Source organism: Heloderma suspectum, chromosome 2, assembly GCF_057233095.1.
Source record: "Heloderma suspectum isolate Gila_16-S chromosome 2, 16-S_ref, whole genome shotgun sequence".
Taxonomy (NCBI): Eukaryota; Metazoa; Chordata; class Lepidosauria; order Squamata; family Helodermatidae; genus Heloderma; species Heloderma suspectum.
Genome location: NC_139459.1, coordinates 259,175,790 through 259,191,146, shown reverse-complemented (window position 1 = coordinate 259,191,146; position 15,357 = coordinate 259,175,790). Strand labels below are relative to the sequence as shown.

The 15,357-nt window shown below is 42.5% G+C and overlaps 1 protein-coding gene across 6 annotated transcripts in view; it reads right to left on the bottom strand.

The window, feature by feature from the left end:
* JADE2 (jade family PHD finger 2) overlaps positions 1-15,357 on the bottom strand; it is a 217,891-nt gene that overhangs the window by 194,464 nt on the left and 8,070 nt on the right. For all 6 annotated transcript variants that reach the window (XM_084838945.1, XM_084838947.1, XM_084838944.1 and 3 more), the window contains exon 2: positions 1,937-1,994. In XM_084838945.1, the coding sequence (XP_084695071.1) occupies positions 1,937-1,994 (58 nt within the window). The remainder of the gene's footprint in view (positions 1-1,936; positions 1,995-15,357) is intronic.

Sequence of the window (15,357 nt, the reverse complement as noted above, 5' to 3'; positions counted from 1 at the left end):
CTGGGGAGAATGCTGTTACAGTGGCTCCAGTCCTTTCTAGAGGGATGTATCTAGAACAGGAGTGGGCAAATTGTGGCTATCCAGATGGTTTGGCCTGCAGCTCCCCTGATCCCTCACCATTGGCTATGCTGGCTGAGGCTGATGAGAACTGTACACCAAAACATCTGAAGGGCCACAGTTGCTCATCCCTGACCTAGAAGGTTGTGCTGGGGGAGTCCTGCCCTGCCCCATGGCCACTGGACTTTGGGGTGCCTCTGGGTTCTATCCTGCCTCTGTGCTTTATAATATGTACATTAAACCAGTGGGAGAAGTCATCTGGAGGTTTGGGCTGAAATGTCATCAATCTGTGATAACATGTAGCTCTACCTCTTGTTTTCTTCCAAACAGTCCCAGAAAGGTGGGGCAAAAGGGGTGGTGCCAAGATGCCAAAAATACTACCATATTTTAGCTTTAAGCTCTCACTGCCAGTAACTAAGCCTTAGGAGAGACATTTCAACCTTTTAGAATGGGGAGAAAAACTGCACAAAAACCAGGAAATCACCAAATGATTGGCGGCCAGGGGAAAGGGACTTGGCCATTTGGGGAACCCTGGAGGGCCTGATTTGGCCTCCATGCCTGAGGTTCTGCACCACTGGACTAGAGATGCCAGGAATTGAACGTGAGATCCTGTTCATGCAAGGTATGTGCTCTACCAATGAGCTCCATCCTCTCCAACTGGGCAGCAGGCTGTCAGAGGGAAGAACACGCCTTCATGTCAAAGTAGCCGTGCCTAGTTGCTGACCAAAGATTCAGTATCATCCCTTCCCTTTACCCCAAGCAATACAGACATTCGCAAAACTCTGCAATATCACTTCAGGGCTTTGGAGGGTTAAGGCATTGTTAATCAAGGTATTAAACAGCACAACCTTATCTCTGTTGGACTTTGGTATTTATGCAGCAGGTGATGTTTTAGCTGCTGACAAATGCTCTCCTGCAGAGGAACTGTAAACACAACTATGACCTTCCTTTTCCAGGAACAGACAGTAGCTGCATATTGTCACACGGTTTTTAAATGCCAGATCTTGTAGCTTGTTTAAAGGTAACTAAGGGTGGCAGGGTTACTGACAAGATCTCATGGTATTTGCAAACTAAAATAAGTGGTGTTCATGTTGCAGCTCCAAAACTGATTTCTTCAGTATATTCAGTCAGCCCCGTGAGGTTGGCTTTTTATTGCATTCATCCTGCCTTTGGCTCGTAAGTGCCCAAACCAGACATTTTACTAATGGTACGTTAAGGCAGAAAGGGTCCCATGTGGTAGTTGTGTAATATAGAAAACCAAAAAGTGGCAAACTCTCAAAACAATGCTTAGAAACAGAAGACTTGAACTGAAAGGTGCAAAACAAAAGAAGGATTAGATTTGGGTTCTAGTCCCACTCAGCCATAAAGCTCACTGGGTGACTTTGGGCCAGTCACAGACTCTCAGCCCAACCTACCTCACAGGGTTGTTGTTGTGAGGATAAAACAGAGAGGAGAAGGATAACGTATGCTGCCTTGGGTTCCTTAAGGAGGAAAAAAGGCAGGATATACATGTAATAAATAAATAAATAAAATATTCTCATGCGAGAAAGTGGTTTGCAATGTGCTGTCTAAGAAGAACTCTGTCTGGGTCAAAGTTTTGTAATCAGTTTTTTTTTATGGCTTCCTCCTGCCCACACTGTTCATAGGAGGAGGAGGACACTCATATCAGACAAAAGGCATCCACTGCCAAATATGTAAGTGGATATTAACTTCTTGTAGCATATTTTAGAAGCAATCCCGGAGTACAATTTATTGTTCAGGGACTACCCAGCAAAATGTAGCTTTCCCAGCTGTCTGCAAAGTAATTATTCAAATGTTTTCCCTGCTGGAGGTGAATCGTTTAGTTATCTTGTCCTAAGCCTTGAATTAAAGGTCTTACTGTCAGTGGTGTCTGAGTTATCGCTGCTGATCGAGTACTTTCGCCGTTTCTCTTCCATCTGTAACAAAAGAAATTGAGCATTACACTTACTGTTCAGGAAACTCATTATGGCACCAAATCATTGTTATCTCAGGAGATCCACACATTGTATTAACCCAACCAAACCAGCGAATACTTAGCCTAATGACAGAGAATTTACCAGGGGGCTTAAAAGGTGAAAAAGAACATCACTGAATCATTGAAGTTTAAGATACAGCAACACTTCCCTTCGAAATCTCTCTGCTACTTGGATTTATAATGAGTGAGTTATCTTATTTTTAGTCATGCAGCATGCATGAGAACTGTAACATCCAAAGCAACCCTATAATAAACACAAAGTTAAGGAACTCTCATTACTATGGCATGGGGAATCCAACAATGCATCTAAATATGAAATCAAGCATTAAGGCACATATTTGTTCCCACTTGTCTTATGGAATAAACCAGTGGACTAAACATTTGGCTGAACCCCTTTGGAAAGCATCCAAGCAGTAGGAGCATGGATCCTTAGCTTGAGTTCAAATACAAAACAAGGGTGGAAATTATTTGACTTTGTAGGGCTTCTATTTAAGGATTAAATAATCTCTGGAGGTTGAGATACCTGGGATTGGATCCAGCAACTGCCTTCTACGAGAGGAAGAGATCTTCCACAAAATGTAGTGCTCTGCTCGTGGAAGGTCCCTCCACACAATTTTTGGAGATCCCCCTACAGCTTACCCCATTCAGCAAGTTCTTTTGACTCGGTGTAGTATTTGGGGGGGGCCTGGGGAAGGGGGGGAACTTCACTTCTGCCAGAGTAGTCGATCCAGAGTACTTAAATCTGGATCCAACCCCTGTACTAGATAACAGTGAGGGGAAACAAGAGCTTGGACAAACAAGTAGCCCTATGGCAACAGTTTGAAATCTAAACCATATGGCCGCAGCTCCATGCAGCAAGTCACTGACATGTAACTGATCACCATGCAGATCTCGCAATTTCACCAAACCAAAATATTTCAAAGGATTTTCATCAGATGCTTCAGACTATCACTAGAGAAAAGTCAAATCCTATTATGGGCATAATATACAGAATGCTTACTATTTCCCCCCACACTGGATTGTTGTGAGACACGTTCGCAGGAATTTATGCTCATGATTAAGTTTTCTGTATGAAACAGGTTAACGGACTGGCCTCCTGTTGAGTTTCTGTAATTACATATACTGTAATATGTAACTGACTGTTGAGTTTGACTTCATTTTACAAATCTTTATAACTTTATTCGTTACGTACTGCATTCACAGCTTTATGCATCATAATTCTGCCATGTGCCTCATTGTGCAGCAATTTATTTATATACAGCTATTTCTGGCGTACTTTGTTTCATTCTGTGAATTCACTGCGTCAAAGAAGCATCACATAAATGGCTTACTGAATGGCACAACCTGTATGCAAATTTGGATTTCAACTGCCCTGTACAGGTAATGACTTCTTGGGCCAGTTCGCATGGCACAACAGCCCATCATGGGTTAATTTTCCCGCAAGGAGCTGCAGCACCTTCCAGCTGCCATTATGAATATGCAAGGCCTGGCCAGGGGTTGCTATTCCTTGTTGTGTCATCCAAACCCGGGTGGGGGGTGGTGTTATCTGAAGGTTAAACAATCCTCACATAACCCATGGTCTGTTTTAGAGTTATGTGAGGGTTGTTTAACCCTCAAATAACCCCCGCTGCCGGGATTCAGACACCACAACAAGCCACGGCAACACCCCACCTGGGACTTGCGTATTCATAATGGCAGCTGGCATGTGCAGCAGCTCTTTGCAGGAAAAGTAACCCATGACAGGCTGCCACGTCATGCAAACCAGGTCCTTATGTTGGAACTCAACACTTGGGTACTTAAGTAAAAGTATTAACTGATATTTCAGTAAGGAACTGTCTTCTTTCTTTCTTTCTTTCTTTCTTTCTTTACAGTGTGGATATACCACCTTCAAAGAAAAGTGTTGACAAAGCCATTGTGAAGATGCTAACCTTTATTTCAGTTTGTAATGCCCATATGCTGCAACTCTTTTGACAAACTAGTCTTCAGACATTCAGAATACCACTTACACATGACAGATCAGTTCCACTTTTTGCTTTAGTACATACACAGTGAGAACATGAACAAGTACCTCTGGGGTCAGAATTCACCATGGGTGTTATTAAAGATGTTTGTTTTTTTAAAAAAAATATTTACTGAGTGTACTTTTAAACTGCGCAATAACTGAAGTTCTCTGGGCAGTCTACAATACATTAAAACAAACAACCCCCCCCACCCAAGAATAAAACAAGCAGCAGTGAATACAACCATTACAACATAAAAAACAGATTAAAACCAGCAATAGAACAAAGTACTAAAAGCTGTTTTTAAAATGCCCGAGAGAATAAAAACGTCTTCACCTAATGCCAAAGAGATCATAATATAGGCCCCAAGTGAGCTTCTCTGGGGAAAGCATTCCAAAAGCAGGTGCCACCACTGAAAAGGCCCTCTCTCTTATAGCCACCCACCTTGCAGGGGCACCTGGAAAAGGTCCTCAGACAATGATCTTAATGTCCGGAGAGGAAAATACCTACCCGGGCATTACACTAAAAACACCTACAAGTTTCTCCTACCTGATTTGTCCACATGTCTAAATGTTTTTGCAAAGCAAATTATGCCTGAACGAAGACATACGCCTGATGCAAAGTTTCACATCAACCCATATGCCTATATCAATATCTCCAAGCTACAGTGGAGATGGGTAGATACTCATCTATGCATAGCCCATAGATCAGATGTGCATGAAAATCAAATTGCTGAATACACAATTGGACTGGCCAAAGTAATTTCTAGGACTGGCAGCCAGGATCCTGGTTTTATTTATTTAGAACTATATCATGAATTATATCAAAGATTTTCCTACTTTCCACTGATTCAAGTGATTGAGATATGGGAAGTGGAAAAATATCAGTAATTCAATGGCAGGAGAGAGTCACACACAAATCACACAGAAAAACATAGCTGTGATGGTGCACACAGCAAATTGTGTTGATGTAACAAGAGTGGTGTCCTGTGCAACATAAATGGGATAAATCTTCTGTGCAACATAAATGGGATAAACACCTCCTATCAGTTGTTGTTCCCTTATTGCCTGTTGCTATCCAGCAACAGTTACACTGCATAGGTGGGTGTGCAGAATGCAGTAATCATTGCGCCCCACTATAAGCAGCTTACAGAGGCACAAAATTCAAATCTGAACCTTTTATTATCAGCACAAACAAAATACCAAGCTCTGATCTTGAGAGATTCAAAGCAAACATCCTTAAATCAAGGCACCATATGAGTTTTTATTACATGCGGCGTCTCAGCAGAACTGCACATATGGTATTATGCCTGTCTTTATTTTGTATAGCTTTAAACTACAGGTATTATCTATAGAAATGAAATCAGTGGTGAAACTGAGACTCCATTCTCATGGGACATGAGTTTCACATCCAGCTTTTCCCTTTAAAATATACAGCTGCCTGTTTGCAACCTAGAGAATGTGCAAGTAGCTTTACATTTCCAGATACAGTGGAAAATACATGGTCGTGGCTTCTTCATCTGCCTATTCCTTCATCTCATCCTGTTCCTTACTTTCCTCCTGCAACCTTTCTGCCACCTGTTGTATGGCACAGCTGGAGTCCTGCTCCCCACAGCAGATTGGGGGAGGGAGAAGTGAATGCCAGAACCAGGGAAAGAACAGGCTGAAGAAGCCATGGCATGGCTGCCTCTTTCCCCATTGCATCAGGCAATTTAAAGACACACACACACACACACACACACAATATCTGAGTTGAGACTTGGCAAGTGTAAGAGCAAAAACCTGATCTCTTCCTGCTCAAATGCGTCTTCTACACATTTTTACAGGGGAAAGCCATTGCTGAAACACAACTGGTTTCTCCAAACTGAAATGGTCCAAATATATTTTGGATCCAAGTACTAAATTATCTCACGAGAAGCCACCATAAGGAACCTTAACCCACTGGGCTGGGGTTCTCTATGATACCAGTGCTTAGACACCTTTTACCCCAGTTTTTCTAAGATCCAGGGAGGAAAGAGCAACAAAACTGTGGAAAATAGTTTTGTTGGTGATTTAATCACAAGAGCTATTAGGAGAAAATTGCACTTGATGACAAGACCACAGGATGCTATTATCCCTTGGAGAAGATGACAATCTGCAAAGGAATTCCCATAAATACTCAATCATAAAACCTTAAGCACTGCCTTCATTTCTAGCACATATGCAATTTTTTACCATACCGATATGAAAGATAATAACAGCAAAGTAACATAAACATTTTTACTGACAACACTGTGGTAAAGAATTGCCCTGTCAAAACATGATTAAAATTACTTCTTGACAATATGGCTATATCAATACTTCTCTCCAGTAATTCAGGGGGAACAGATGTTATTAAACCAGCCTTGCACGTCAGGGCCATTAGATTTCAGGGAGAGAGAAAGATACCGCAGATGGAGTGAAGACAGTTTATAAAGCTGAAATTCCAACTGAACACCTTCCTACTGGTTTTCGCTGACCAGGTCAGTTTTTGAAAACAATCTGTAATAGAGCAGCTCCTGCTGCATGGAACGAGGGATGGATGGAGAAAAGATTCAACTGAGGCCTGAAGATCTGTGTCCTCCAAAGTTCTCTTGGAATATAATACCTCTGGGTCATACTTGATGCCAATCCACCAAGGGGAAAAGCCTAGCTGAGAGAGAGAGTCAGATCTACAAAATTCCTCTGCACTAAGTCCCATCAACTTACACCAAGATTTTTACTAGTTTGGTTTTGTGCACTAGGAAGCAAGACATTTTGTCTTGAACCACTTTGCATGCAAAAAGCTACTTCCTCCAATGAAATGAATGGGGCAAACTTTTGGGGCAGGGGAGTGCCAGAACTATGTATTGCACCCTGAAGCCCTTGTGCCAGCATTAAATCACTGGGTTAGGGAGTAAATAAATGACCTGGCAGGTAGCACTGGGCCTTCTACTTCATTTTCTCACTTGTAAAAGGATCCTATCAAAGCCTGGCCCCCCTCCCCCTCTGCACCAAACTAGCTGAGAGGCTAACATTCTTTCATGCTTGTGTACTGTGTATGAAAGTATATAGAAGCTTTTTCAGGTGAACAAATAACAAAACCTTCATCATCAGCATTTATATAATGCTTTAGGGAGCAATCCTATGGTCGCTACTCAGCGGCTAGATGGCCATAGGATACATCGGTTTCTGGGAACCGATCTCAAAGTCTGTGCTCCGAGGTCAGTTCCCTGAGAACCGACCTTCCCACCCACCCCTGCGCTGACTTGCAGGCAGCTCGGAACGGCCCCGCACTCCGTGCTTGGAAGAGGAGTGCGGAGCGGCAAAAACGGGGCGTTCCGGGGCAGCTAAGACAGAAATGGTACGCACATCCTATGTGTTGTCCAGCACCCACTTCCCGCAGCTAGACAGCCAAAATCGGCTGTCTACCCGCAAATGCAAGGCGGCTGAAGCACGGAGGGGACGATCCCCTCCACGCTTCTCCTGCTCTGCATTGTATAGGATTGTGCCCTCCATGTTCAAAGCGAATTACATACAGTATCCCTGTAAACAACAATCCTGAAAGGAAGGTCAGTATTATTATCCTCATCATGTTGCAAGGGGGGGTCTGAGGCTGAGTAATAGTGGTTTAACTAATGCTACCTAGGGAGTTCAATGCTAAAAGTTACAAAAAACAACCAACAGCACTGTGGCACCTAAAATGCTAACACATCTGTTGTGGCATGAGCTATCCTAGACAAGAGCCTTCTTCACCAGATTGACTCAGAATCAGAGAATTGAAGCATTAGATGGGACACTGGAGGTCTTCTAGTCTAACCCCCTGCTAAATGCAGGATCTACAATGCAGCATCCTTGACAGATGGCCAGCCAGTGAAGGACTATAGAGGAAGGATGATGAAGAATCTAAGAATGTCTTTACAGCTGCCCCACTGCACTCTTCAAAATCTGTATGAAACTGAATGGCAACTCTGTTTTCCCTTTATGTATTTCGTACATCACAACTGTGGACATTTCTAAGGATGTGTCCCATCACAGGGTGGCACACTATGAGGCAGAATCATAGGTATCCTTACAGGGCACAGGTGTCACACAGAAGGATGGCTTAAGTCCCAGTAGTCTGGTCCTTGCTAGGTAATCCCATTGGGCCTGGCAGATAACTGCACTGTGCAGGAGTTAAAGGAGGAACATGGCCTAAGGACCCTACTCTTCCACAATGTATCTCCCCGCCACCAAAACACCCCCGAAAGGTGCTTCCAGACACAAGGTGCCTAGCAATGATGCTCAAAAGGCACTGTGCAGCTATCTCATCTCCCCCCCCCCCCCCGGTATACTTTTTCTGGTAAGAAAAAAGGCAAAAGCAGTGGGAAAAGATGGGAGGGCTACAAATTGAAGACAATGTTGTCTGGACCACCCAGTATAATTTTGTGAATCAGGCAGTGCAATTGCACAGTAAAAGCCTCATGTGGAAGCACCCTAGGGATGAGTGATCTTTCAAGGAGCCTTCCAACAAGAAACCATGTTGCACTCTCTTCATGTCATTTGAAAGAAGAACGGCTGAGTCAATCCTGCTAGGCTTTGAATGTTATATATGTGATTCCAGTGTCTCTAAATAACCACAACCTGCTGATTAGATTACTGTATTACCCCATCCAGCCGGGGAAATGACATTCCCTACATTCTTTGCTCTGCTTTTACGCATTAGCTGTGTCATTCTCTCAGGCAGAGAAATTGCAGACCTACAAAGGCCTGTTTCCTCAGAGACCTTTATTTGAAAGCTTTCACTTCAGGACATAAGAATTCCCTGATCACACCGAGGTCATCTAGTCCAGCATTCTGGTTTCAGTTCCAGCCAGTTACCTCTGGATGCTCATAAGTAGGGTAATGGGCATCTCTCTTGTTTGTCCCAAGCATCTGGTATTTCTTTTTTATTTACATTTACATTTATATCCTGCCTTTTTTTCCTCTTGCAAGAAACCCAAGGCAGCTTACATGGTCCTCCCCCTCTCCATTTTATCTTAACAACAACCCCGTGAGGTAGGTTAGGCCGAGAGACAATGATTGTTTTGAAATCACCCAGTGAGCTTCACGGCCAAGTGGGGACTAGAACCCAGATCTCCTGAGTCCCAGCCCAACACTGTAACCATTACACTACACTATGCTCCGTCTAAGCATGGAGATTCCACAACTTTTATTGCTAAACTACTGATAGACCTATCCTGCACTTACATTTTGACCTATACTTAAAAATTAAGCAAGATAACAGTTTAAAATACATTAACAACATATGCAAAAGCACCCAGCAGCCTGGTCCAGCAAAAGTCCATCTCAAGCTGAACAACTTTTCACAACGCATAAAATTATTTTCCATGGTATATTACATGGATGTGGCAGGATTCTGCATAAAATCCTAGGCTAGCAATCCTCTGCGTTAAATATTCCCCAAGCTCAATAAGCTGTCGTACCCAGTGTAGATATAAGCTTTGTGGGAGCATTACAATTCACAAAGCCATTGCCTCAATGTTTTTTTAATTATTTCTTAAAAATATATATACTTTAAGTTGACAACGCAAACTGCAGGAGGCAGCTTCTGAGAGTTCCCCCTGTGGCAGGTCACTAAGAAGTTGAATAAAATGAGATGCTAATCAGATCTAATGTACTTTTGACTGGGAAGTCTCTCCCAGAGCGGCGCTCTTTTACGTGAAAGGGAGAATTATACAGCAACCCTAATGTGCAAATTCCTAAACCACTCCAACATGTGATTGGAATGTCTATCTTTAAAATCACTAATTTATTTAAATACCTTCTTAGGAGAGCTAATTGCAGGAAAGCAAAAATTATTTAGTCATCAAATAATTTGCCACTGGAATGCCTTGACTAACTGGGTCTCTGCTTTGGGCTCTTATTTTTCCATCTCTGGTGACTTCTTATCCTATGGTGGTCAAGGAAAAAGCACACATTGAATTCTGTGTTCTCTTAAGTTGCACTGCGGCTGAAAGGAACCACTTTTCTATTTGTTCCTTCTACATACCTGTTTGTTTTTTGTTTTTTTTAAGAAAACAGCATCCCCGGTGGCATTTCAGGAATCCTTTTCCTGAATCCGTAACTCTCTTCTAGCAATCCATTTTCAGACATTTCAATTCTTATTTTGTCAACTAAAAGCATATGGACAGTTCAACACCTCTTAAGATTTCGTGTGAACGGTTTTGCATTTTCTAGAAAATGCAGCTAATGTTTTTCTTAGATACGTAACATATTATTACAATGCTTTGCTAGAAAAAGCAAGTCACTCCAGTTCTTCTGAGAGCTGGGGACACAGACGTCAAATGTTCCCTTTATACAAAATTATCGAACTACACAAGTTCAACAGACCTAACTCTCCCTGAGGCTGTAAGCTTGAGTCTAGGAAAGTAGCATGTTAAGAAGATACTTGACTAGAAGATTTCCTTCCTGATAGCTAGTTTTCTATGTGAATGGGACATTTTTGCAAAGAGGAGCATTCAATCATGTGAGCCCCCATCTGCATAAATCTGAAAAGATAGTGTGTACTTGGAATCAGCACATAATTCTTTAAAATATACAACTGGGAGAAAAATGCATTTTGCATATTTAAATTATTTTTCAATTTAAAAACAAAAACAAATTAGGCTTCTGGTCATTATTATGATCCTCCAAAGACTACTAGCCAAATTCAGAATTCCTGGGATTTTCATGTATTAACAGCTAGCTCCCTGTGCACTCTGTATGATCTGACAAAGGCACGGCGGCCTCTCCCAGGGGAAGCCAGGGCACCCTGCGAAGGGAAGAGAGGAAGGGCAGAGTTTGCTCCCACTGCTAGTACAGTGCTTTACTCTTCCACAAAGGACTGGATGGCAGCCATTCATGTGCATGAGAGAAGATGTATATTCAGGGTCAACACTGGTGTGGGATAAAACTTGCCTTCTGTTCCTAGCGACTCCAGAAAATAAATAAAAAAATATTTAACGGGGTTTCCCCCTCTACCACTTAGGCTCACAGAAATTACTGAGGGCCACTCAAGACTGATCCTTTTTGCACAAAGGATCAGGCTTGAGTAGCCCTCAACCTGCGTAACAAAGATACATAGGTAATTTGCTAGAATTAGGGTTAGGCCAAAGGCGAATGTATGACAGAATGAAAGCCCAGAGTGTGTTCAAAGCACTCCAAGTCTGCCTTCAAACCTGAACTGTCAAATATACTAGATGGGGTGAGCAGAAAGTAGATTTCCAGATGTTTGGGACTTCAACTCCCACCTTTCCTGACCACTGGCCATGCTTGGCAGAGGCTTCTGGGAGCTGAAGTCCCAAACATCTGGAGAACTACCATCTGCCAACCCCTGCACTAGCAAATGGAATGCAAGTTGAAGCTCTTACGTCTTTTCCCTCCCCGCTGGCTCCATCACTTGTGATGGCTGACTTCTCTTTCACCGCTGGAAAAAGCTAACAGTATGCCTAGCCCCTAGGCGGCTGAGCTTTCCTTAGCCTGACAGAGCCAGTGGGAAGGGCTTCGACCAGGGTTCAATTTCCTACTGGCTTCTGTGATCGTTTAGATATGAAGGGGCATAGCTCAGTGGTAGAGCAAGACATCTCAGGTTCGATCTCTGGTATCTCCATGTAAGTCTGGGGAAAACTCCTGTGTGAAGCCCTGGAGAGCTGTTGCCAGCCAATCTCTAGAGACAATACTGGGCTAAATGGACCAATGGTCTGACTAAATAGTAGAAGGCAGTTTCCTATATTTCTACGGTTGACTCAAAGTTCTTCTGTAAAATATACCCTGGGCTCTCATTTTACCATGTGCCAGTCTTCAACCTCAGTTTGTTTCACAGATATGTTCCAGATCATTTTCTCAAAAACAAAAATTGAGACGTCTTTCTCCACTTATTCTGGCTTTCCACATCAAAATGTTCTAACGATTTTGCTATATCATCATGAAATTTATCACACAGTGTAGGTTGCCATATAGCTAGCATTCTGAGAAGGTCCAGTGTGTAGTTCAAGCTCCTTTATTACAAGCAGGGTCTGGCTGACATTAGGAGAGGGGCATATATTTGTCTAATGGTAGAAGTCATTGTTCCTGAGGGAAAGTTAATTGCTTTGAGCAGGAATATTTAACACAAGAGTTAACAGAACACTTGCTCTAGTAATGAGAAGAGGGCCAGAGGTATAAAGAGAAAGGACATAGGGCAAATCTATCAAGATCTATCAAGGACTGCATGCTGAAAAAGTTAATATGAAAAGGGTTAAAAAAAAAAAAGATCTATCAAGGATCAGGATGGTGAATTAGGATTCAACTACTTGGCTGCTTCCTAGAGTTACTCCTGTTGTTTAGCACTACATTGGACGCACTCATAAAAAGGAGAAACAAGGTGGCAGAACTCTCAAGACAGAATCGCACAGCTGCCTCGTCTCCACCAAGATGGTCTGAAACATCAGCACTCTGCGTCTTCTGGGAGACAGAGATACTGAAATAATGCATTGGATTCCTAGCCAAATCAGCAGTGGAGAGGCATTGTTGGGAGTCCCATCCTTTGAAGCCATCAAAAGACGGGTACTTGTAACTGCTTTGTTAGCAAGGTAATCTTTATAAACATGGCACACTGAGCAAGCCAGCACTGGATGTATATAGCAACATTTAGTTATGCTTGGGCTCTGCATTTTTCAAACTTCAGGTACTGGGAAATAATCAAGCATCTAATTTTTTCACTTCCCAATTACATTTATTGGCTTTATTCTCAACAGTTCCTTTAGTGGGCTAATAGGAGAGACAGGCACATTGAGAACAGGGAAAGGAAAGAAGTGACCTTTTGAAAAGAATCTTTATAGTTCTTATTAGTAAAAAGTTTGTGAGTTATATGTACTGAGTCCAATATCATGGAACACAGAGCGATTAAGTAAGCCACGAGTCAATGAAATATAGATCACATTCTGTTTACAACATCTATATGGGTCAGTAAACACTTTATTCAATGCCTGGAATTGACCCTGTACCCATTACTTGTTATGGTCTGTTCTTATTATTAAGATGCTTACTACACGAAGGCTGCAATCTTATGCAAATTTACTTGGGAGAGAGAAAGCCCCTTTAAAATCCGTGGGATTTAATTTTGAGAGGACATGCACCTTTGTTGTAAATCTTTGTTCTCTGTTTCCTCCCCTCTACCTCAATTGCTTTCCATTCCACTTTCTCTTTGGGAATTTTCAATGTTATCAATCTATTTATTCCAGCACACAGGAGTTTCCAAGTTGAGAAGCAGGCCCTCTACCGGAGGATACAAAAACATTGAGAGTGGAAGGGAGTGGACCCAATAAACTGTGCAATTGTCTTCTACTCCATCCAAACTAAGGAACTAGCCCTCAGAATTGCACAGATGATGAAAACGTAACAGCAGCATATGCCAAATGACTTAGAAATTAGGGCAGATAAAAATGATATGGCTTTATGTCCAGTGATTTCTAATATCTAAGAATGACTTTGTTCATGATATAATGCAGGGGAGGGGAATCACACTTCCTATCTGCCCTGCCCTTTTTTAACATCCAAAGACAAAACTCTCACATCTACACAACTGAGCATGGTGCACCTACACACCACATATTGCTAGCTACCAACCACATATTGGTAGTTTGCACATCTAACCATGGGGTGGGAGAAAGGGTCCTGTTACATAGCCGCAAAGCAAATGTGAACATCCCAGTCCCATGCTGTATGCACAAGGTTTTATATTTGAGCACACAATAGTGTTTTTTATTTATTTGATTTCATTTCTATACCGCCCAATAGCCACAGCTCTCTGGGCGGTTCACAAAAATTAAAATCCCGAGATTTTAGAATCCTGAGAATTCCGCTTTCCATTTTTAAGGTGGATTCTAGTCCTCATTGTGAAATTTGCTTTAAAATACGATAGGAGAAATGCCCAAGAATCGGAAACATGGAATCAAACAAAAAGCTCTGATTATTTTTCAGTTCCTGTGTTTACATCTGGTTTTACATGTGTGAGGCTAACAATTTCAGTGTAAGAATACAGTACAATAAGTCCACCATGACCATCGATTGTATGTGGACATCTCGTGGAAATAATATGTAAATCACACTCACCCAGAAAACGCTGATGAACTGCACTCTCCAACCCCAGGGAAGTTTGCAATAAAGCCCTGGTGCCAAATAGGTTGCCATCCATTCCTGACTTAGGGCACAATCCTATGCATGTTTAGACAGAAAAAAAAGTCCTACAACCCCCAGCATGCTTCAGCCAGCATGGCTGGTTGGGGAATGCTGGGGGTTGTAGGACTTTTTTCTGTCTAAACATGCATAGCATTGCACCCTTAAATGCTTTGACATAAACATATCTATTTCAATTTCGTTTCAGAGCTGATTTTGGCACTGGAGCAGCCTTGTTTGCCCTAACCTATGCTGGAAAAGGACAGGTGGAGTGCAACCCTACTAACGCACTTGAAGCACTGTGACAATTCTGGCAATATCAAACGCAGCATCCTTCTGGACTGGGTCTCTGAGTTGGGGTTGGAGGAACTTGGCATTGTGGCTTCCATACTATGTGGCCCATATGCTTCCCTCTGCTGTTTAACATCTACTTCAAACCTCTGAGTAAAGTTATCCAGAGATCTGGATTAAGGTGTTATCAGTGTACTGATGACACCGAGTTCTATTTCTCCTTCTCATCTAATTCAGGTGAGGCTGTGGCTGAGCTAGTTTTGGGATCAGGAATACAATGGATGAGGGCCAATGAACTGAAGCTCAATCCTGACAAGACAGAGTGTCCGACGATAGATGAATTGTCTTACTGGCAATGTGACATCCAATCCACCCTGGGTGTGGTTGCATTCCCCTTGAAGAATCAAATTTATAATTTGGGGATGCCAACATTCCCAAAACACTGGGTCCAGTGGTGTCATTGGAGGTCTCTATCGTACAAAGCACCTTTCATCAGCGCCAACTGTTATCCCTCTTTGACAGAGACAGCATGACCACAGTTATCCATGCTCAGGTAACCTCTAGATTAGACTACTGCAATGCACTGTATGTGGGGCTGCCTTTGGAAACTTCTCAGAAACATTGTTGTTGTTCAGTCGTTCAGTCGTGTCTGACTCTTAGTGACCCCATGGACCATAGCATGCCAGGCCTTCCTGTCCTGTGCTCTCTCCCAGAGCATGCTCAAGTTCATATTCATTGCATCGGTGATGCTATCTAGCCATCTCATCCTCTGCCGTCCCCTTCTCCTTTTGCCTTCAGTCTTTCCCAGCACCAGGGTCTTTTCCAGAGAGTTTTCTCTTCG